At 44.1% G+C, this 22716-nt stretch overlaps 1 protein-coding gene across 7 annotated transcripts in view; it reads left to right on the top strand.

Moving 5' to 3' along the window:
* SMARCA2 (SWI/SNF related, matrix associated, actin dependent regulator of chromatin, subfamily a, member 2) overlaps positions 1 to 22716 on the top strand; it is a 181508-nt gene that overhangs the window by 44791 nt on the left and 114001 nt on the right. For all 7 annotated transcript variants that reach the window (XM_045043019.1, XM_045043015.1, XM_045043017.1 and 4 more), the window contains exons 9-15: positions 1404 to 1574; positions 10316 to 10369; positions 13551 to 13681; positions 14161 to 14218; positions 16351 to 16451; positions 18289 to 18436; positions 22191 to 22354. In XM_045043019.1, coding sequence (XP_044898954.1) covers positions 1404 to 1574; positions 10316 to 10369; positions 13551 to 13681; positions 14161 to 14218; positions 16351 to 16451; positions 18289 to 18436; positions 22191 to 22354 — 827 coding nt within the window. The remainder of the gene's footprint in view (positions 1 to 1403; positions 1575 to 10315; positions 10370 to 13550; positions 13682 to 14160; positions 14219 to 16350; positions 16452 to 18288; positions 18437 to 22190; positions 22355 to 22716) is intronic.

Raw genomic sequence — 22716 nt, 5'->3', positions numbered from 1 at the left:
CCTTAGATCTCCTCCAACCTTCCTCTGCTTTTTTGGGAAGGAGACGACTGTCCACGAGATTTCTAACTAGCCAAGGAGGCTGCTTTATAGTAATTTGAGCAGTAAGCGGTCAAAATTTGTCTGATTCAACTGGAGTGAAACTATATTAGAACTTCAGTAACAGATTGGTTTGACACTAATGATTAGGCATTTGCAAATCATTAAGTTTTGCAATTAAATGATGGAATATACAGATAACAGGGAAACTGCAGTTTTTATCACTCTTTCTTCAAGTGAGATCAACCATAACCGAAAGCAATTAGAGTTATAATAGCATTTGAGGTTCACACTCATCCACGGGGCAGACAGCAGCTAGACTGGGTTATAAAACGGCTGTCACTCGGGCACATGCTGGAGTGGTGCCCCTGGACCCAAGATCCCCAGCTTTTGCGCAGAGTGGAAGATTTTGTGGCATGTCCCTTTTTATCCTGCGCATCACACGAGGAAAATATTTTGAGCTGTCCTTTTTATTGGGATGCATAAAAGAGATTTCTCTTGAAATGGCCCAGAGTACATCAGAGTTTTTATTGCATTTAACCTCATAATGTTGCTTAATGGGAGGTAGAGGTGGAAATTACTGTACCTGTTTTATTACCCAGCAGTATCAGACTCCAGGTGCTAAATGACTCGCCTCTAGTCACGTAGGCCCGTCGCGCCGTGCCTGTCAGTGACAAAACTCCCCCGAATTTGACTTCTCCTATCAGCCGCGGTGTTTGTGATGCTTTCACGTATATGAAGTTATACTTACTACACTTACAGTCCATCGGAGTCTTTGCCATTAGAAATACTTACTGAACTATTTCTGAATGAAGAGATCTTATGTCTGGAATTTGCTTCAGGACACTCTAGCTTGGGACTGGGGAGAGGACTTGAGGGAAGGGCAGCCGTGAAAAGGGAGTCCTCGTGAGTTAATTCCTGTTGCTTGGTGTTGGTGATATGAGAGATTATACTCTCCTCTCTACTTTCAGTTGTTTTTGAAAATTTCCAGAATACAAAGTTAAGGATACACTTTGGATGACGGATTCTCAAATTTTATCTGTGTGTGTGTGTGTGTGTGTGTGTGTGCGCGCACAAAGAACCTTAGAAGAGCAAAGAGCTGACTTTGAGGACTTGCTCGCACCGCATAAGTAGTGTGGTTCGGTGTCCTGACTGCTACGAGCCCGCGTGTCCTGGGACGCAGGCATGGCGCCCCCAAGCGCGCCCCAGACCCGGATTGTGCACCGTAACTCACGCAGCCTGGATCCTTAGGTTGCCCGCACTCACCACCGGTCAGAGTTCAGACCATGAGGGGGGCGGATGAGTGGCAGATGGAGTCGTCTGCCAATCTTTATGGCGCCCTGACCGTGTTCTTCTTTCCTTAATAGGCTGAAGATGAAGAGGGCTACAGAAAACTGATTGATCAAAAGAAAGACAGGCGTTTAGCTTACCTTTTGCAGCAGACTGATGAGTATGTGGCCAACCTGACCAACCTGGTCTGGGAGCACAAGCAAGCCCAGGCCGCCAAAGAGAAGAAGAAGAGGAGGAAGAGGAAGAAGGTGAGCGCCCTAGTGAGTCAGAGGAGAGGAGTGTATGGTCAGGAGCCAGTCCAGGGCCCTTTAATACATTTTCCTGGGGCACCTGGGTGGCTCAGTCGGTTAAGCATCCGACTTCGGCTCAGGTCATGATCTTGCGGTTCATGGGTTCGAGCCCCAAGTGGGGCTCTGTATTGGCAACCCAGAGCCTGGAGCCCGCTTCGTATTCTGTGTCTCCCTCTCTCTCTGCCCCTCCCCTGCCCATGCTGTGTCTCTCTCTGTCTCTTAAAAATAAAAGAACTTAAAAAATATATATATATGCATATATACATGTATGTATATATGCATATATATGTGTGTATATATGTGTGTGTGTGTGTGTGTGTATTTTATATGTGTGTGTGTGTGTGTGTGTGTGTGTGTATTTACTCGTTACTGCCCTAGTGGAAGAATCAGATATTTGAGTTGCAGAAAATGCTTACCCAAAACAGGCACAGTGTCAAAGAGGTGATGAGGCACAGCAGACCACAGGTCGGAGATGAGGGTGTAGCCAGTAGGATGTTCCAAACTGTAACGGTTCTGTCCATACTTTCACGGTCCCGTACAGTGTTGAAATATCAAGTGTATACGGTCAGTCAAAAAGGGAAAGATGTGAGGGCACAGAAGTATTTGCTTAAGTTGAATGCCAGTGTGGTAGGGCGATGAAAATTAAGAAGGAATGCAGAGTACAGATGGAAAGAGCCTGAGAAAGATGTTAAGAGATGGCCTTGGGGTACTTTCGAAACAGCTTTCAGTCTGTTTGTTCGAACGGGAGGCAGGGTCAAAGTGGTTCCTTCATTCAGTTCAGCTGCCCTGGTGTCACAGTAAGGTGAGTGTCTAAGGCAGGGTTTTAGGTTATTACAGAGAACAGTAAATAGTTTTATGTACAATATAACCTAATTATATTGCACGGAAAGTGAAGAGTAAGATTTAGAATTTCTGCCCTGCAGATATTGTACCTCCATTCAAGGGCAACCTGCCGGTGTAGACCTGTGAATACAGATCCTCTCTGAATCCTGAGTGGTCTGGTGATTTGGTTCTTGGTTCATGTTTTGTTTTCACGGCACACCCTGATTGGCCTGGGCACACACACCAGCAAGAAACAGGAAGTCTCGGCCAGGGCTGTGAGGATTGAAGATTGGTGCCATTTAATCATTTATTCTGTGCACTGAATAATTGAACGCAATGTTTTTCAAAAAATAATTAATTTCATGGCTCCTGAATTCCCATCCCTGCTTCATAATTAAGGAGGAGGAATAAATGATTGAGAAGGTGCCTTCTTGCACCTGACTTCTTTAGTAGAAGATAGCTTCCCGCATTGTGAAGAGCGCGCAATGACTCAGGGCTTGGATTTAGACATTTCGTCGTTGAGCGATCCCTCATTTTCTTGTCAAGGTGGCATTATAGACTCTGCAGAATGCCAGCTCCCAGTTTCTGACTTCAAAAGACGCTTTCAGAGTCAGAGAAAGGCACATGGGCAAACAGGTAGAAAGAATTCTGTAACATTCCACAAGGGGACCCCGTGAAACGGCAGTTTTCGTTTTTCCTAGTCCGGAGCTGTGTTTTGCAGAAGTGGCCAGGAAAAGGTCACTGTTGGTGTTCGTAGCAGTAAAATTCAAATTCTACTTGGTGTGTGTGTGATGTAAAAGCTGAAGGGTTCCCGAATTGAGCTTCTGGCTTATAATTAATGGATTCCTGCCATGGTATTAGATTGTTACATCATCGTAGGCAAAGAAGGATCTCTAACTGAGTGATGGGGATTATGCCTTTATTTTTGTGTTAATCTGTATAGAGCGGGAACCTGTCACACTATTTTTCACGATGCTGCCAACTTTGCATGATCTATAGATTGGCTCTCTACTTCCAAACTCTTAGCTTCAGGTTTGCTGATAGCATTTATTCTTTTCTCTTTTATCCATTTGTTTGACGAGTATCAGCTGAAGCTAGGCAGCGGGCTACACGTTGGGGGAGAAAGAAGGCGATGGCCAGGAGAAGCACACGTGCCTTCTCAGTTCCATCAGAGAGCGAGAGGCAGGTAGACATTCATCAAATATGCAACCAGGTACATAATGATAAACCATGATGAATGCGGAAAAGGAAGCCCCAGGAGTCAAATTGGGGGTGGGGACTGGTTTCCTGGCAAAAGAATAATGGATACCAAAGCAACTCCCTCCTGTCTGCCTGGTGGGAATCTCTGGGTGGCTCTGGCTGGTTATCTCACACGATTGAATGTGCAGAACCATTAGTTGATCATCAGCCCTCTGCCTCCTTCCCGGTGCTCTGTCAGGATGCTCAGCATTTGAGCACACCCTGCCCTCAGCAGGACTGGGGAGGACCTGCTGTATTTCTTTCCCGGGGCCATCTTGCTGGGACAAATGGGATAATGGAGGAAACAAAGAAACCAGGCTCCTTCCTGAAACCTGTCTCTTTCCTGGGGCTTTGAGACTTCTTTCAAAGCAAGTTACACAATTGCAGATGCACCTTTATTCAAGTGCAAAGCAAATGGATGCTTTCAAAAGCTGATTATTTGACAGTTTGGATTATCTGTAGTTCTTCTTCCCTCCATTAGAGTGAATGATTGAGATGGCTCCTTCCAGCTTCTCTGCTGGGAAGGAAGGCTGTGTCCTGAAGCTTAAAAGTTCTGCGCTGACCCTTTGAGAAAGCATTTTCCCACAGAACAGTATTATGCTGTACCTGTCTGCAGTTTGTTTGTTCATTCGTTTGTTTTTAATGAAGTAAGGCATCAATAAGCCTTTATTTTGAGAAAGCCTTCTTTACCCAGTGGACCAAGAACATTGTGCTATAGCAACAGGTATAGGACCACTCGGCTACAGCTGACTGTATCTACACTCCTGTAGATGAGTGTGGTTGACCTTGTAACTTAAATGGAAAGGGATCAATTTTTTTTTAATTGCCCCAATGTAACAGAGAAGTTCTCCCTCTTTCTGGTGGAGTTTATTGTGTTTCCTTGCTGTTGGTAAACAGGAGAGTGGGTTTTCTTTAACCTGCCTTGACCATGTTTGCTTCTCTCTTCTCACCATCAGAGCTGCTGCTGTGACGTATAACATTTATAAATCATTCTGGAGCTTCTCGCTGTGGGTGTGGTCTTCCGTTAATGCCCTTTAAGTGGAGGAATAGGAAACGAAATATATGTATCTACCTAGGTGTTAGAGGAGGCATAATTTGTAAAGTATGGAAATACCTAATTATGTGAAACCAGTCTTTGCAGTGTGACAAGATTAATGTACTCTGATGTGCACTCTGCATGACCTTGAGGTCTCTGTCCCCTGCCATGATTGTTCTTTTAACATCTGCTGGGTGACTACAAGGTATAAAAGGGCATGGGGCTACATAAGGCCACCAGGGTGTGTACAAATAGGATTGAGCATACTGGAGTAGAAAATTGAGCCACTGTCTAATAAATCACATTAGTCTGCAGACTTTTAAATTTCGTACACATTTGCTTTCATTCCCTTATAGAGTATTTCATTAAAAGACCTATTACCTCGTGCTTCAGTCTCTGGATCTGTAAGAAGGTGATAGGATTACATGGCAAAGTGTATCTAAAGCATTTAGTGGGGCCCTGGGCAGCTCAGTTGGCCGAGTGTCCGACTCTTGATTTCTGCTCAGATCATGATCTCAGAGTTTGTGAGATTGAACCCTGTGTTGGGCTCTGCCCTGACAGCACAGAGCCTGCTTGGGATTCTCTGTCTCTTTCTCTTTCTCTCTCTTTCTCCGTCTCTCCCTCTCTTTCTGTCCCTCCCCTGCTCTCTCTCTCTCTCTCTCTCTCTGTCTCAAAATAAATAAGTAAACTTAAAAAAAAGCTTTTAGAGTATACCCTGGCACAGAGTAAGTGCTCAGTTAGTATTAATTATTTTATGAAACAATTTTGCGGTATAAATGTAGGATAGTAATTGTTGAAATGTGGTGGTTATAGTTGTTGTTTTTTTAAACAAAATCTTCTCTTTCCCCATGCTATATGTTCTCTGTGATGTCGAGAGAATAAATGGCTACTTTATGTATGTATGTATGTATGTATGTATGTATGTATGTATGTATTTTAGTTAGGAGCAATATAGGTAAGATGGCTTTTAGGACAGTGACAGGTTCTTTGCCTGTTGAGGCATGTAGTAGGAAGTGAAGATTTATTCTTTGTGGTGGACCCTGCCTATCTCTCTCTCCCTAGCTCCTACAAGGAGAATTTTTTAATCATGAAGCCTCTAATTTACGGTGGTTCCTGGCGGTAATAAGGTGGCCCTTGCAGGGCTTTAGAGTTCTTCCTTCAGCTGTGGTCAGGAGCCCATGCCAGCCATCCCCGACCTCCCTCACCCAACCTACTGTCAAGACGCGTGGTCGTTTCACAGGCTCAGCTTCCCGAGCTGTTGACTTCAGGCCAAAAATAAATATTTAATTCCCTCTTCCAAAGTCTTTCGATGCCGTGTATACCAACAGAACTACACCCTTGCTATTAATTTGTGACATTTCTTGGAAACTCAAGATGCTAATAAGAACCGTCCAAATCCCATGGGGGGCTGTTGGGTCAAGTACCTTTTCCATCGTAGTGTTCAGTTTTCCTTCCAGAAGTTCTTTAATTCTCTTTCTCAGAAGACACTGTTAGGAGTAAATCTCAGGACCGTGACATATTGGAGGGGGAGTGTTTCTGGCACAGCATACCACATTGGTCAGTATGGTAAGAGGAAATGTGTTTTCATCCTTTTTAGATATCAACAAATCAGGAAAACCTGTTGGTATAGTTTTTGGTGAAAAGAGGCATCAGATGCAAAAGTATAGTAATATTGTTGAGACCCTTGTTTTAAATTCAAGCCGCTCTCCACTTCTTCTCAATTCTTCTGTCTCTCCTGTTTCTCCCCCCTCCCCCCAAGATGATGATGTACCCCCACGAGGACAATTTCACAGGTCAAAGAAAAGTTCTAAGAAATTCCGGGTATCTGAGTGTAGGGGCTGTGGTCAAGGTAGGTGTATGCAATGCCAGCGTGATTAGATTAATTTGATTAGCTCAGTATCAAAATGGGTGAAAACTGAAGTTTGGATCCAAGTCCTGCTTAACTGGATTGACCAGTTACTTGAGTCAAAAATGTTGGAGTTGGTTTTCTCTGCAGAGTACAAGCCCAGTAATGTGCAGTTGCCTGTTCATTTGATATTCTTGGGTATTTTTTATTGCTTGATCACCTATCTTAATGCTCAAAGGTCCACTTAAATGACAGTAAAAATAACCCAAGTGGTTTCTGAAAGCTTAGGTTTCCGCTGAAACAGAATGAGTCTGTAAGATGCCAGCGCTCTTGAACGTTGTTTTAGCATAGCGTAACAACACCTGCTGGGGGATAAAATGCATTCGCTTCATCATACAAATTGTAAAATTGTGAAATATTTGGTAGAAAACCGTTTCTTTACAGATCGAGGCCGTTCGTGGCCTGTGTTGGGGTAGTGATGTGAAGGAAGTGCCCCGCTGAAGTTTATTTTCCTGGGTGCGGGCTTACACAGGATTTTCACGTGTAGGGATTCCTTGGCCTCTTTGCGCCCATTGCCAGTTATCTCACATAGCTTCTGCAAGGAAAACAGGTAGCAGTGCACACAGCTTGGTGAACATTCCTAAGTGGAATTTCTAAATTGCCATTGGCCTTGGGCATTGGGAAGCCACATTGTTTTTAGTTGTGAGTAATTTGTTCCGTATCCCCTTCCATCACTAGGTGAATTACACTCCTTCCTCCCTCCAGCAAGCATAATTTGTCCCCAACGTTTTGCAGGTTGGAAGAAGCCAAGACAGGGTCCTTTTAGTTCTGATTAATGGATGAACTACAGTGTTGTAGTTTTTTTTGTAGTTTTTTTGTAGGATTGTTTTGTTTTGTTTTTAATTGATGGAGAAAAAAAAGCTCAGGCATCAGCTGGTAACGTAGGATGTGTTTGTAATCATGTGATGGAGATAACTGTATATGAAGGTTCCTCAACTGATGGGAGACCATGGTAACACCAAGAGCAATCTGTTTGGAGTTAACATTGAACCAAGAAAAGGGATGTTTTGTGGGATTATTTATTTATTTATTTATTTATTTATTTATTTATTTTTGTGGGGGGTGGGCGGCCAAGATAAAGCACCAGTGTCATGGGAGATCCAGAGATCACCAAACTGAAAGAATCCAAAGCATGATGGGAGAATGTGTTGTCTCTTGCCATAGAGTAGACTGCCACCTGGCTTCCACCTTGTGTAATAGCAGCAGGATTGGGTATACATTCAGGGCGTGCCAGTTCTGTGAGGAATTGTGTGTGTGTTCTTAACTAATTTTATGGTTTGCAAATACATTGGCATGTAATTACAATAAGGATGATTCATTGAGGGTGTGCTAAGTGGATGCTTCTTTATTATTATAATTTTTGGTGCTTGCCTGCCTTCCTTTCTTCCTTCCTTCCTTCCTTCCTTCCTTCCTTCCTTCCTTCCTTCCTTCTTTTACCAAATATTTACTTAGTACCTTTTACGTGCCAAGACCCCTTGTCAGTGTGGGGATATACGTGTGACAGAACAGACAGAAATCCCTGACTTCATGGGATGAACCTTATGAAGCAGTTTCAGGCAGTGCTATAGCCAGTCTCACAGACATAAAGGAATAGTCTTCAGACAGTCATTGAAACTTGTGCGTTGTGGAGGTTGATGCTAGGAGTATATATGTATATAACAGTATATAATGGAACACTGGATTGTACGTACTGAAATAGCGATCCTTTCCTGCCTCAGCCCCATGAGGGAGGGACTGTTACTGCCCCTTTTTTACAGAAGAGGGAAGCACGACGGAGATTTGCTCAAGATCACATAGCTCAGATCTCTTGTTCTTAGTGACAGAGCTGGGGATTCAAACACTGGTGGTCTAATTCCAGAACCAAATTTTTTAAATCTAATCTTACATTGCCTCTTGAATTTGATATTATTTTTAAAATGAGTTTAGAGGATTTAAAATAAAGGACGGGCCTGATGGTGAGGCAGTTTTTAGATAACACTCTAACTAGTCAAAGCATATTCATAGAAGAGTATCCTTTAGAATGGTTTTGATTCTATTATTTATGGTCCTTCAAGCTTTTTAATGTACTATTCATTGAAATGGTGATCCAGTTCCACTCGCTAGATATTGGAAATTGGCTTATTCATTGTCTCATTTGATTTTCTTTGTTGGCCAAATTTGTAGCTTATTTCTGATTTGTATGGAAAGAATGGTGGGATTAATTGACTTTCTCCCATTAATTAAAACAGTCGCCTGAGTGTAGTGCCCGAGAATTCCAAAATTGGAACTCTTAGGGGCTGGTCACGTGGGTGGTTTCTTTTCTGGGCTTTTCTGCCATTGTTCTCTATATCCTTCGCCAAGATATAGAGCCTGGTGTCTTTTTTGACGCTCATCACTCCTTTGGAGTGTAAACGTTTTTCACGTTGGGGCGGCATACATAGAATATTAAATTCTTGGGAAATCATAACCAAAGGGAGCATTTTATTTCCTGCTCTTTGGTAGAAGCACTGCAAATATTTTTTTCATGCCCTTTGCTTTGGCATACATACGTACATGTATTCCTTGTAAGACAATTTTGAAAGAACTTCCCCAAAATTTCAAACGTTTATGGGATCTGCATTTCTTCAGTATGGACAAAGGGTTGGATTTTGAACATTGTCTCTCAAAGCTGTTTTGTCAAGAGACAACTGAGTTATTTTCATGGAAAGCAAAAATGTATTATATAATCAATGCCTTAAGTAAACAGAGTAGAGTTAATATCGATTCTGTATCATTATATATATTTTTAATTAACTAAAGAGCCCAGGGGAGGAAAGCTCATTTTCTTAAATGTCTTGATAAAGGAAATGACTAAAGTTGTTTTTTTGGGTTTTTTTTCCTCACACACGAAGAGTATAGCTTTCCAGCAATAACTTTCAAATAAGGATTCTGAAAAGGTGATGGAAAAGATTTCCCTTGTCAAAGAAGTTGTTATAAATGTAAGAAATTTGAGACTCTTCTGTGTTTATTGCAGATGAGACTCTCTCGGGTATGCCCCAAATGTGACATAATCCTCGCTTTTCATTTAGGCTGTCTTTGAGGCACGTGGAGGTTAATGGACTAAGATATTGAAATATTTAAGAAATGGCAGGTGACGGAATTTGTCATGAGATCACAGTATCTGTATCACATTTGCTCCTAGTACCCACCGTAGAAATACTGTGTATTATGAAAAGCCGATTAGGTTGAATGGAAAACATCCAGAGAGCTCACAGGATTGTTGTACGATTCTGTGTTTTTATGACCCAAGAGCGGTTCCGAGTTTTTTCGTGATGGACGTTTTTAGAAACCTTGCCAAGGAACGTGGAGCCAGTTACATCAGGATTTGTCTTCCCGGTGCCAAACAGGGGAAGGACATTCCACGTGCTGACCTCAGCCCTGATGTTCTCATACCTTCAGCATTTTGGGTCCTGGAAGACTCGACCCACAAATCTTTGGTGTGTGCCAGCCTTGAATCATATGTGGCTTTCAGTAACTCCCCGCAAGTTGCCCGTGAAAGACACACCTTGTCTCAGACAGCGAAGAGAAATACAAATGAAAGGCATTAACACGTGAGCTTTGTTGGATGATGATGAGTGGCGATGAAGTGCTTTTTTATACCACAGCACTGCCACAAAGTTCTTCTTGTAACCGTCTTCTTGATTCACGTACACCTGACATCTTGACCTTGCTTTGCAGAAGGCCGAAGAGATGGCCGAGGGAGGAGAGTCTGCCCTGGGACCAGACGGAGAGGTGAGGCGTTTTGCACCCATTTCTGCTCTGTTCTGCTCCGTGAGTCCCCACCATGCCCTACGACACCGTTTTCTGTGAATACCAACGTTATTTTTACTCAGCTATTCATTTCTAAGTAAAAATAGTAGTACATTAGCATAGTTGAAAATTAGAATAGCATAAAAGGGATACACTGGAAAGGCATCTTCCGTCTCAGACGAAGTTTCTTGTGTACCTTCTGGAATCTTCTGTGTACCTATATGTTTATGAATGTATAGCATGTGTGTAAGAACCTTAAGTGATTGTATAATTGTATTTCCCCAGCAAATGATACAGAAACATAAAATATGACCCAGTTTCCTTAGTGTATTACTAATTTGAAATTATGAAACTCTGTAAACAATTTACATATTTGGTTAACTTATTTTTTGACATTGTGTGTAGGTTTATGATAGGGCTTCTATGTGTAGAGTCATCAGCACATTCCTAAATGTTATTTCCTAGGATTTTGAAAATTCTCCTGAATCATGAGAACACAATTACTTATTTATTGGACTTTTTTTTCTCCGAAAACTCAAAGTTCTCTGCCAATGATTCACATGAGGAGGCATACATACCCCTCTCCACAGCCGAATGGGAGGGAGTATGATTCAAACTGTCTTCTCTCATGGATTCTGATAAACCTGCTTGGGGAACCCTTCTAGAATCACTGTACATGGGAGGCCTACTCTGAATGTGAACATCCTGGATCCAGAGAAAAAGGTTGAAACCACTTTTCTGCGCAGAAACTTCTTGAACAGTAAATGTGGCTTAACCACTGTAATCTATCACAGGGAAAGAAAGGATGGGGTTAAGAGTCTAACGTGTAAGGCCCTCTCAGTGGGCCATTCTAGGGGAAGAATACCATATATTGGAGCACTTAGAAACCACTCGGATTTGTAATAGCCCCCAGCCTTACCTGAGCATGCCTCACAAGGGTCTGTAACTAACAAGCACACAGGGAGAGATTTAACGCGTTAGCGGGACAATGCTCTTACCTCTTATCATCTCTTGGGAAAATTAGCCACTGATCTTGGGCTTGTGACATGCACCTTTTTTTTTCTTTTCATCTCAACACATGTGCATTCTGTTTGCTCAAGTTGGCAAAGTGGACATCTTGCTCAGTTTGTTTTTAAATCGTGTTCTTACACTCTGCTGTGCTCATTCAGTGCTTTTTGCCAAAGATCTAATTCCAGCTACAGTGATTCCCAATTTTCTTTGAGGCATGACATAAGAATGAAAAAGCTATATTATGATAGTTCAAGGTAACGTAAGCTGACTTTTCCGAGGGAGGCGAGAGCGACTGGTAGGTCTTGATCACATGGGTGTGTAGATGACCTTTCACGTTAAAGAGAAAGAAACGTCATGCGTGCAAAGTAATGGTGTTCACATGCGTCGCTTTAGCACACATAAAAGAAAAACAAAAAAGACAGTTTGGAGTAATCCTTTTCTTTTTTTAAAGCTTATTTTGGTTGATAATCATAATATATTGTTTTTTATTCTTACAGTGTTTTCTTAAAGGAGAAGGGAGAGAGAACTTTTTTTTTCTGGTCATTTTTTTTTTTAATTTTTTTTTTCAACGTTTATTTATTTTTGGGACAGAGAGAGACAGAGCATGAACAGGGGAGGAGCAGAGAGAGAGGGAGACACAGAATCGGAAGCAGGCTCCAGGCTCTGAGCCATCAGCCCAGAGCCTGACGCGGGGCTCGAACTCCTGGACCGTGAGATCGTGACCTGGCTGAAGTCGGACGCCTAACCGACTGCGCCACCCAGGCGCCCCTTTTCTGGTCATTTTTTAAAAAATTTTTTTAAATGTTTATTTTCGAGAGAGACAGGACACACGTGGGGGAGGGGCAGAGAGAGAAAGGGAGACACAGAATCCAAAGCTGTGACAGCTTTGAGCTGTCAGCACAGAACCCAACATGGGGCTCAAACCCACAAACCGTGAGATCCTGACCTGAGCCAAAGTCGGAGGCTCAACCAACTGAGCCACCCAGGCGCCCCTCTGGTCATTTATTTTAAAGATACGTAAGATAAGCTACTGTATACTGTTTTTCCTACCATTTATATTTAACTTCAATTAAGAACAACTTAGGAAAAATCCTTTGGAATTGATAAGTTCTCTAAATATTGAATTTTATTACCTTTAAGGAGATAGGTAACTTGAGGACTCCTAAAACATCAAGCATTTCCAAACCAACAACGTCTGGCCTGGGGGTCTGCTCCTAGAGGTGACGTCACCCTGTAATGAGTTGCACGCATTTGCATAGGATTACTCCATTTTTACGCCTCTTAAAAAAATTTGTTCTCTGAAGTAGGTTGAATGCAGCCTCTGCAATTTCATTTTTTTCTCCTAATTTTCTGAGCAAGCCATTTTTCATTGAGAGTCTAATAATGAACTTCAGCTCAGTCTTGGCCCGTTCGCCAGGTTTCAGATGAGCAGAGCTTTTTGCTTTAAAATCCTACTCCTAGCACCCGTGGCTGCATTAGATGCCAGGCCATTTGGTTCTGCAGAAGCTTAGACTGGCCCCTCATGAGGTGACAGTACCTTTCTCTGTTCCTGTTTTCTCAGAAACTATGACTTTGCAATAGTTGTTATCTGGGGAAGTATTATTTGGGGGTTGAGGGTTCTGAGTTGCAAATGGCAAAAATCAACCCTGCCAGATTTAAGTGAGAAGAGAATATGTTAATGGGATATTGGGTAATTCATTGGATCTCCAAGAAAGCCCGGAGAACATGCCTCAAGGCTACAGCCAGCGTTGAGCCGAACAACTCGACCAAGGGACCTATGGCTGATGCTGGGAGTTGGGCAGGAGCTCCACAAGGCCACTTGCTGTGCTCTGCCCTCCCTCCAGCATGCCTGTTCCTGCCGGCTTCCCCAGCCTTCTGGGTCCCTATACAGAGCCTTGGTGAGTGCATCCGGTGGATGGAGCTGAGGTCTTGTGCTGGTAGCCTTGCTGTAAGAGAGGCTGGTGTTTTCAGCTTCTTCAGTAGGAGGTGGTATTCCACTTCCTGCCAGGATTCCCTAGGTGGTGAACTTTCCATTCACAGGAAAAGGGTCCAGATGCTGGGCAGCCAAAAGGCTGAGAAATGCCCAGCACAGAATTGGGAGGCTGTGTGAACACCAAGCGGTGATGTGTATTTTTTTTTTTCTCCTTTCTAGCCCATAGATGAAAGCAGTCAGATGAGTGACCTCCCTGTCAAAGTGACTCACACAGAAACTGGCAAGGTCCTGTTTGGACCAGAAGCACCCAAAGCAAGTCAGCTGGACGCCTGGTTGGAGATGAATCCTGGGTATGGCCTAAAAGCAGAAATACTGGGGGAGGGGGCACCTGGGAGGCTCAGTCAGTTGAGCGTCCAACTTCAGCTCAGGTCATGATCTCAGAGTTCGTGAGTTTGAGCCCCGCATCAAGCTGTCTACTGTCAGCACAGAGCCTGCTTCAGATCCTCTGTCTCCTTCTCTCTGCCCCTCCTGCGCTCTTGCTCTCTCTCTCTCTCTCTCTCTCTCTCAAAATAAATTGAAGCAAGCAAACAAATAAAAAAGCCAAAAAAACAATAAAACAGAAGTACTGGCCTCCTTTGGCTTCTTAGAGTTTTGTGCTCCTTGTACAATCTTAGAACTAAAACAGCATGACCTTTACCGATCTGGTTAAAGTTATTTCACCTGCATCTGTCATTTGTGCATAGAACATGCTAGTTAGGTCACGGGTGTACATATTGTCTTATAGTTTAAAAAACTAAGCCCCCTCTCCTTCCCACTCCTTTTCCTGTAGTTACGAAGTCGCCCCCCGATCCGACAGCGAAGAGAGTGATTCTGATTACGAGGAGGAGGTATGTAGTCACCTGTGTTTGGAGTGTATGGGTTTGAAAGTTAATGGGGGAGGCACCGTGTCTGTCTGTCGCGTCTTCCTCCAGTGTTGGCCTTTGGGGGACGCCTGGGGCTGAGGGGTGAGCCAAAGCCATGATGGCACAATCCCCACGGTACAGTGACCTCTCGGGGGCTCGTGGCCAATGGGGAAACTTGGTGAATTCTAAATTTATATGAATCCAAGAAAACAGAAGCTGACATTATGTTGGAGGGGACAGAACGGTCTTTTGGGGGAGAATTGGAGATGGTTTACTTTGGGAAGGCAGCGCCTTGCCTTACCTGGTTTGCACTGAGACTTAGTCACCTGAAGGTTTCTGCAGTCCTGTAAGCCTTAGAGTGTATTTGCAGTCAAACACCTGGAGACTTAGACGAAAGGGCAACATGGGCTTGTTTGAATGAGGTTATTGACCCTCTTGGTTTCTCTTTAAACATGATTCTGGTTTGAATTCCTCGGATATACCCATGACCCAAGGAGAAGCATGTTTCTCAGTCTCTTGGAGGGAGCAGTCAGGACATCTAGAGCCTGGGATGGTAATTTTGGACACTTTTAACAGAACTTAAGAAATAATAGTAAAGGTTTTTTTTTTTTAGATCAACTGCAAAATGTTTAATAATTACATATAGGAGGGTTAAAAGAAGACTTTTATCTCCTTTATGAGAGCATTGTTATTGAGTGGTCATTAATTCTGTTTGCCAGCCTTGGAAGAATCTTGGTTCACAAAGTGCTGTGGCGTAGATCCACAGACTGGGTCATATAGCTCACCAGAGTTTTAAGACAATTGTCATTTTCTTCTGTTTTGTGCCCCCCCCCTTTTTTTCCCCAAAGGAATCTACCATGAACACTTGTTAACTTTTACAAAGAGGAAAAAAAATAAAAGTTATGTTGAGGAAAAATAATAAAAGTTATGTTAAAAAAAAAGCACCCCATTAAACTGCTTTGGGTTGCATGCTATTTATTTTTTATAGGCCACTTTTGTTCCAAGGTCTTTGAAGCTTACAAAATCAATTTTAAAAGTGTTTCTTGTTTACTCGGATGAGTGTGTCCATAAGTGACCCATTGGAAGCATCTTGTCATTGAGTAAGAGAACCAGGGAGGGACAGAGATGAGATACAGTAGGCTGCTGAACCCCCAGCTATCAGCCCAAGACTGACCCCTGCAGACAGCTCTAGGCAGCCGGGAATAGAGTGAACTCTGACCCAGGGGTCTAGAAACCCCGAGTCCTCATCTTGGGTCTCCCACTCATGGCGAGTCATGTTCCCCTCAAAGAACTTCATCCCTTGCCTGGAAAACGAAAGACCTGTACTGCCTCCTCGCCAGACCCCCGCCATCTCAATGATCTGTTGTCCTAGGTTTGATTGTCAGTGTTAACATCATGTCAGTTCATATGTTTTCATTCAGCAGTTGTGGGAAAGCATTATTCTCTTGAAACCTGCTTTTAAAGAATTTCTCCTGGACTATCTGGAAGGGCTGAGCCTTCAACACCAGTGGTTGGTAGTGCACATAGCGAAGCTTTCAAACAGATCAGCAGATCATAGTACACAGTTGAGAGGTGGAGATAGTGAGTCCTTTGCCAAGTTATTGGCAGTTTTAATCTAAATTCAGAAATACGTGATGTGAAGTAGTCGCAGAAGGCAGTGTGTTCACAAGCTCCAGCCCCTCTACCTTGAATGCATGGGGGACGACTGGCATTATCAGAGAGCATTTTTATGAGAAGGATCATAGTAAGCCTCTGAAGTCTGGCTTTGGAGAGAAGGCTCTAGAATGTTTCTAAGTGAGAGAAGATACGGTCTGCAGGACTCTGATAACCAAACAATGATAAATACCCATCTGCCATGACTTTTCCATATTCATTCTTGGGAGTGAGTGTTCTAAGGGATCCTCAGAGGGTTTCTCTTATTCTCTTATTCAATGATTTAAACAGAAATGGAATGGCGTATTGCCTGGTTCAGGTAAGTATTACATTTACTTCCTCCCTTAATTGTGTTTCCTCTGTGGGTGAAGTTGAGTACCACCCAGTCGCTTTTCAGAAAATGCCTACCATCGAGGTTCCCTCACGAAAGTGGACTCTTTCCTGTGTCTTTGTTCCCTCCCCAGGATGAAGAGGAGGAGTCCAGTCGGCAGGACACGGAAGAGAAAATACTTCTGGATCCAAACAGTGAAGAGGTTTCTGAGAAGGATGCCAAGCAGATCATTGAGTGTGTATCGCTCAGTTTTCTCCCTTGTCCGTGTGTTTCAGGAGGATTGTGCTTTATGGATTTTCTTGTAGAAAATTTTGTCTAAGGAAGGAGGCCAACCGACCTTACGCCCACACCCCACATGAAACGAATGTGGTGACTGAGGTCACCCACCGAGCTTTGGGGGCTCATCTCCTTCCTTCCTCCCAAATCCCCATCTCCAGCTCAGCATCACTCCTGGGCTTCTGCCTGACCTTGGCCTTTGGTGCCAGGACTGAACTGATCAGACCGGCCCTACTAGCTGGCTGCTCAGTTGCCCTTCCCACCTTGACACTCACCCTGAGCCCCCGCCCCCCCCCCCACCCCGTGAGAAATGCCATTCCCTCCTGGTCCCCGTTAACCCCTGTCCTGCCCGGTCTCCGCAGCACCCCAGGACCCCTCAGCACCCTCTTCTCCCGGTGTTCAATTGCTGGCTCCATTCTTCACCCCAGCCATCCTCTGTGTCAGCACTTTGCTTGTGTAGCTCTAATATTAAGAGAAACCTTGGAGGAAATAATATGCAAAATACAACATTTAAAAAAAATTTTTTAATATTTATTTTAGTTTTGAGAGAGAGAGAGAGACAGAGCGAGAGTGAGGGAGGTGCAGAGAGAGCGGGAGACACAGAATCCAAAGCAGGCTCCAGGCTCTGAGTTGTTAGCACAGAGCCTGATGCGGGGCTCAACCCATGAACCATGAGATGACCTGAGCCAAAGTCAGACGCTTAACCGACTGAGCCACCCAGGTGCCCCGCAAAATACAACATTTATTTATTTATCTATCTATCTATCTATCTATCTATCTATCTATCTATCTATCTATTTGTTATTTAAACATTTATTCATTTTTTGAGAGAGAAGAGAGCACAGCAGGGGAGGGGCAGAGAGAGGGGGAGACACAGAATCCGAAGCAGGCTCCAGGCTCTGAGCTGTCAGCTCAGAGCCCAATGTGGGGCTTGAACTCATGAAATGAGAGATCATGACCTGAGCCGAGGTCGGACACTTAGTTGACTGAGCCATGCAGACGCCCTGCAAAATACAACATTTTAAAGTGATGAGGTTTCCGGGCACCTGGGTGGCTCAGTCGGTTGAGCATTCGCCTCTTGGTTTTGGCTCAGGTCATATTCTGATGGCTTCATGGGTTTGAGGCCCGCGTCAGGCTGTGTGCTGACAGCCTGGTTGGGATTCTCTCTCTCCCTCTCTGTCTCTGCCCCTCCCCCACGTGCACGGTCTCTGTCTCCCTCGAAATAAATAAATATAAATTTTATTAAAAAACAAATAAATAATAAAAGGGATGAGTTTTAAAAGAAACACCCAGGAATAGGAAATAGGTCCCACATTAGGAAACTTTGTTTTCTCAGTCTGCCGTTCCTCCTTTACCAAAGGGCTAGAACCCCACCCCCACCTTTGATGGTCCTCACTGCTTGTGGAATAAAATACCAGCTGGTTAACAAGACATAGGAAGCTGAAACCGGCCTGTCTTTCCTATCCCTTTGCTCCCTCTCTCAGCTGCTGGGCAAGCTCATGCTCGCATCGGTCATTGGAGGTCAAGCGGGCCTGCACGCAGACCCGGATTCCACTACTTTTTATGTGGCCCAGACAAATGAATTAACCTCTGTGAGCCTACAGCTCCCCACAAGCTTAGAATGGGGATGGACATTACTCAGTCTACCTTGCTAATTCTGTGAGGGTTACGGATCGTGTATTTGAACTAGAAGACAGGAAGTAGGTGATCGATACACCGTACTCACTGCAGCTATTTTAGGCTCCCCATTCAGGCACCAAATTATCTGAGGATGATTCTCCACTCTCTGTCCCAGGACAGCGAAGCAAGACGTGGATGATGAGTACAGCATGCAGTACAGTGCCAGGGGCTCCCAGTCCTACTACACGGTGGCCCATGCCATCTCGGAGAGGGTGGAGAAGCAGTCCGCCCTCCTCATCAACGGGACCCTGAAGCATTATCAGGTAATGGGTGTGGTCTGTGCCCTCCTGGCAAGTCACAGTCTTGTACCTAATTTTCGTCGGAGTGGGTCTTGCACAGGCGCGTGTCGATTGCTTAAGAAGTTTGGTGATGGGGAGGCATTTGGGGTCCCATTGTTAAGATGATTCTCTTCCGTGGTGCCTCCCATTTTTGTTTCAGAGCACTTCCATTTTACCACCTGACTAGGGCATACCCATTTTCTCTTCCATGATTTTTGGGTGAATTGCATCTTAAGGAACATTTGGAACGGTTTTCTTGTGGGTCTCTGCACAATGGGAAACCCAGCCACATTCTGTACGTAAAGGAACATCTGTGCCTCGTCTTGAAGTAAATGAAGCATTTTTTTCACAACTTGCAGTGGTGGCTAGAGTTTAATGCCATGGATTCAGCTTCTGGGAGCCGCTGTCTACTATATTTATGCTTTTTTTAAGACACCATAAAATGGGGAGCTCTGGTGAAAAGTATACTGTAAACATAACAGACGTTGCATTTGACCTGTTGGAATAAGGTCAGCTCCTGTCTTCTACCTCCTGCCACTTTGGTGTTTCCCAAAGTGGGTTCCTTGGAACATTTGTCTCAGGAGACGTACCTTAAAAAGAAAAAAAAATGTTCTGTGGTCAAATAAATATGGGCAATACTATCAGCTGTAAGTAGGATTATTGCATAATTTAATATCGCAAATTTGGATGCTTAGGAGCGTGTATAGAAGCCCTTCCTATAAATACCAGGCGTAACCCAGGACTATCCTGAGCCAAGCAGACATATGGGCACCTTGGAAGTGACCCTTCTGATAAGCCCTGCTGTGCAGGAGCGCATTCACGACTCTGCAAAAATAAACGTGTGACCTATGATTGCACATCAGCATCCTGCAGTGAAATAACCTTAACTTCCTAATCCCCAAATTTCTTTGACCACCAAATTTTATGTTGATATATCCCCTATTAACATGCTATAAAATTAGTGTCTTTTGGAATATACCTCAGGAAGTTTAAGTTGTCAGACTTCTTGGACTCGGCTCCTGTAAACTTTTTTTTTTAATTTTTTAAAAAATTTATTTATTTTCAAAAGAGAGAGAGCCCTAGTGGGGGAGGGGCAGAGAGAGTAAGAGAGAGAGAGAGGGAGCGACACAGAATCTGAAGCAGGCTCCAGGCTCTGAGCTTTCTGCAGAAAGCCCGATGAAGGGCTCCAACCCACGAACCATGAGATCATGACCTGAGCTGAAGCCAGACGCTTAACCAACTGAACCACCCAGGCGCCCCTCCCCTAAACTCTTAATACTGGGCACTGTGCTTGCTGCCATTGTGGGGGGTGAAGGTTGCATTGCCCATTGCCACAGTCCCCTTCTCGATTTGAATTAAGGTGCCAGCAGTCTGTACCCACTGCTGCTTTTGCATCACCGGTTCAAGTATCAACCTGATGTAAAAGGTGAATTAGTGATATTGTGAGAACAGTTTTGACCTTGGGGATGCTCTGAAAATCTCCCCAGCAGGAGCCCCTGGAGCACACTTGGAGAACCACTGTTCTGGCTGTAGTAAGGTCATGGTTTCTCCAAAGACCATGCTATTTTCACGAGGTTCCGAGTTGTTTTCATCGTACTTGGCATAGATGTCAACTCAGTTTGTTCTAGTAAACTGTTGTCGGTCTGCACGGAGAAGATGCATACTTTGGAATATTCATAAATCAGTGTTAATGCCACACTGATTTCCTCCCGCCACCCAACACCTTTCTAATCCCCTGACATCACAGTCCTTTCACACCTGTCTCCCCGGTTTCCGGTTGTGCGTTTCATGCCCCTCCTCCTCTCCAGGCCACTGTAGATTTCCTGAGCATGCGCATCAGACACCTTCCGGGTTTTCGCTCCACGGAGTTGCTTCTCGCAAAGCTGCGGCTCAGCGCCTTCCTGGATCTCTGTCCACGCGTTAGCTTTCTGTCACCTTGCTCCTTGGCACATTTTTTTGTGCCATTAATAGTTCTGTAACCCTGGCACTGTGGATGGGGGTGGAGGGGAGGCTCTTCTGCTGCTTCCCGGGAAAGCCGCACAAGTGCGCTTCGCTGCCCGAACCCTCCAGTTCTGCGGTCTGGGGAAATCCAAATCCCCTCCTACAGTTTCATGACTTTCTAGTCTCCTGTGCTGCCCACTCGTGCTCCTGTTTTATCTACGTTGAACGCAGATCCAAAATTCAGCCCCTTTGCCAGTTTTCGTTAAAAAAAAAAAAATCCATTAAACCACTGTTCAAATGCTTTTGGCATTTAGTTGACTTTCCAAAAGGTCTGGTGGTCTCAGGGTCCTCTTGCAGTCATGCAACCCCTCCCACCCGCCACTGTGGTGGCCACTCATTTCCCCTCTTGCCTTCTCTATCTTTGCCCGTGCCCTCAGAGCCCTCCCTGTTTCTCCCATCTCCTGGTGTTGCTGCCCTGCAAAATCCTGTAGGATGACAAGGTAGCCCAAGTGGCCTATGGAGGTATTTCTGCAGACCTGCTCGATACAATTGCATATATGTGCTAGTACCGTTTTAAGTAAGTTTATAGTATTTATATGTATGCCACATACTTTCAAGCACTTCTTAGACCACGTGTATGTGTGAATGCCTTTTGTCTCCTCTTGGACTGGAAACTTCTGAAGGGAGGCATGCGTCCTCCACACTCCGCATCCGTCTTCTCTACCTCGGTGCATGGTCCTTTGCACAGAACAGTCACTTAATAACTAACGAAAATCATTGAATTACTCGCTTTGTTCTTACATAAAATAAATTAAAAGGAACATTTCCCTAAGTATAACTTCATCAGCAAGCTAAATTGGTTTCAGCAGATATGTGTATTTATGTGTTTGTATATTTATACACATTTACTTCTGTGTAATATGTAATAGAATAGTTCTATGTATTATGTAACATGTAAGTGTGTAAATGTATATCACGTAAATAAATACATTAAATTGCTTCTACCATTGAAATCCAACATGTGTGGGATGATAGTGGTATTGGTGGTTGGGGGAAGGAAGTGGAGCAGTTCCGTATTTTCACCCAAGCTTTCTTGTAGTTAACCCAGGAACCCCAAAGCCGCATCTCTGGTGCAGAGCTCTTGTACTTTAAAAATCTGTGGGACCTGTTTGCAGGTAGTCAGCTTCCAGTGCGCTGCCCATGGGGGGCACCCACATTGCAAAGTGGTGCCTGGGAGCTTTTTCTCCACCAGGAAATGTGCTCCTGTGGACCCAGCAGCGCGCCCCTGGCTCCCCGGTCACCCTGCTTCCTCCCGGAGGGGATCCCGCCCCGGGGGAGTCTCTACGTTGCCAAGAAGGCTGTTTCTAATGATCTCTGATCTGTGTGCCAAACCTGCCTTCTGGTTTGTTTGTCTCTAATCCTCACATTGGCTTTTTGTTCTTGGAGTGGTTGGAATGGATTTTAGTTTGGGTTTTCTTCATTTATAATCACTGTGGAATGTCATATACTGTGAAATGCTAAGTAGGGATGAGCAGGAAAGCTGCTTAAAATCCCACCAGTATGCTGCAGCCCGTCATTTCTAAATCTGATTAACACTTAGCACCTGCCAAGCAGCCGGAATGATTACAGGCTCATGTTTTAAATTCTTTTTGTGTTGGTGCTTCCCCCCACTTGCCTACTGTGGGAAATGCAACCTACGGCACCGAGGAGTTAAGAAGTCACAGCCTCACTTGAGTTGTATTAGTATTAATTACCTGTGCAGATCTTGGATAATTGAAGCAATTACTCTTCATTTCAGCTCCAGGGCCTGGAATGGATGGTTTCCCTGTATAATAACAATTTGAACGGGATCTTAGCTGATGAAATGGGGCTAGGAAAGACCATACAGACCATTGCCCTCATCACTTATCTGATGGAGCACAAAAGACTCAATGGCCCCTATCTCATCATTGTTCCCCTTTCGTAAGTAAAGTCATTTATTTCGCACTATCTTTCCCTAGGTTGTAGATTGCCCTCTTAGTAGCTCATCTTTGTTTTTTCATTTAAGGCAGAATTTTAGCAGGTCGTGGGATTACCAAGAGCATCTAATCTGGATTTAGGTTTTCACTGCCCACCCTCCCCCTCAACCCCTGGCCTCTTTGAATGGCTGTTTAAACACAGGACAAAGTGATTTTATCAGCCATTAGCCCTGTAGTCTACACAGCCTGCACAGGGCACAGTTAGGTCTTATTCATTGTGACACCTTAAGTGACTCCCGAGGTGGAAAGGCTTGGACATATTTTTTTTTTTAAAGATTTCTTTGATAGCTTTCCCTTGTCCCATTT

The sequence above is a fragment of the Felis catus genome, chromosome D4, assembly GCF_018350175.1.
Source record: "Felis catus isolate Fca126 chromosome D4, F.catus_Fca126_mat1.0, whole genome shotgun sequence".
Classification (NCBI taxonomy): Eukaryota; Metazoa; Chordata; class Mammalia; order Carnivora; family Felidae; genus Felis; species Felis catus.
Note: the sequence above shows the minus strand (reverse complement) of the source record. Positions and strands in the feature narration are given on the sequence as shown.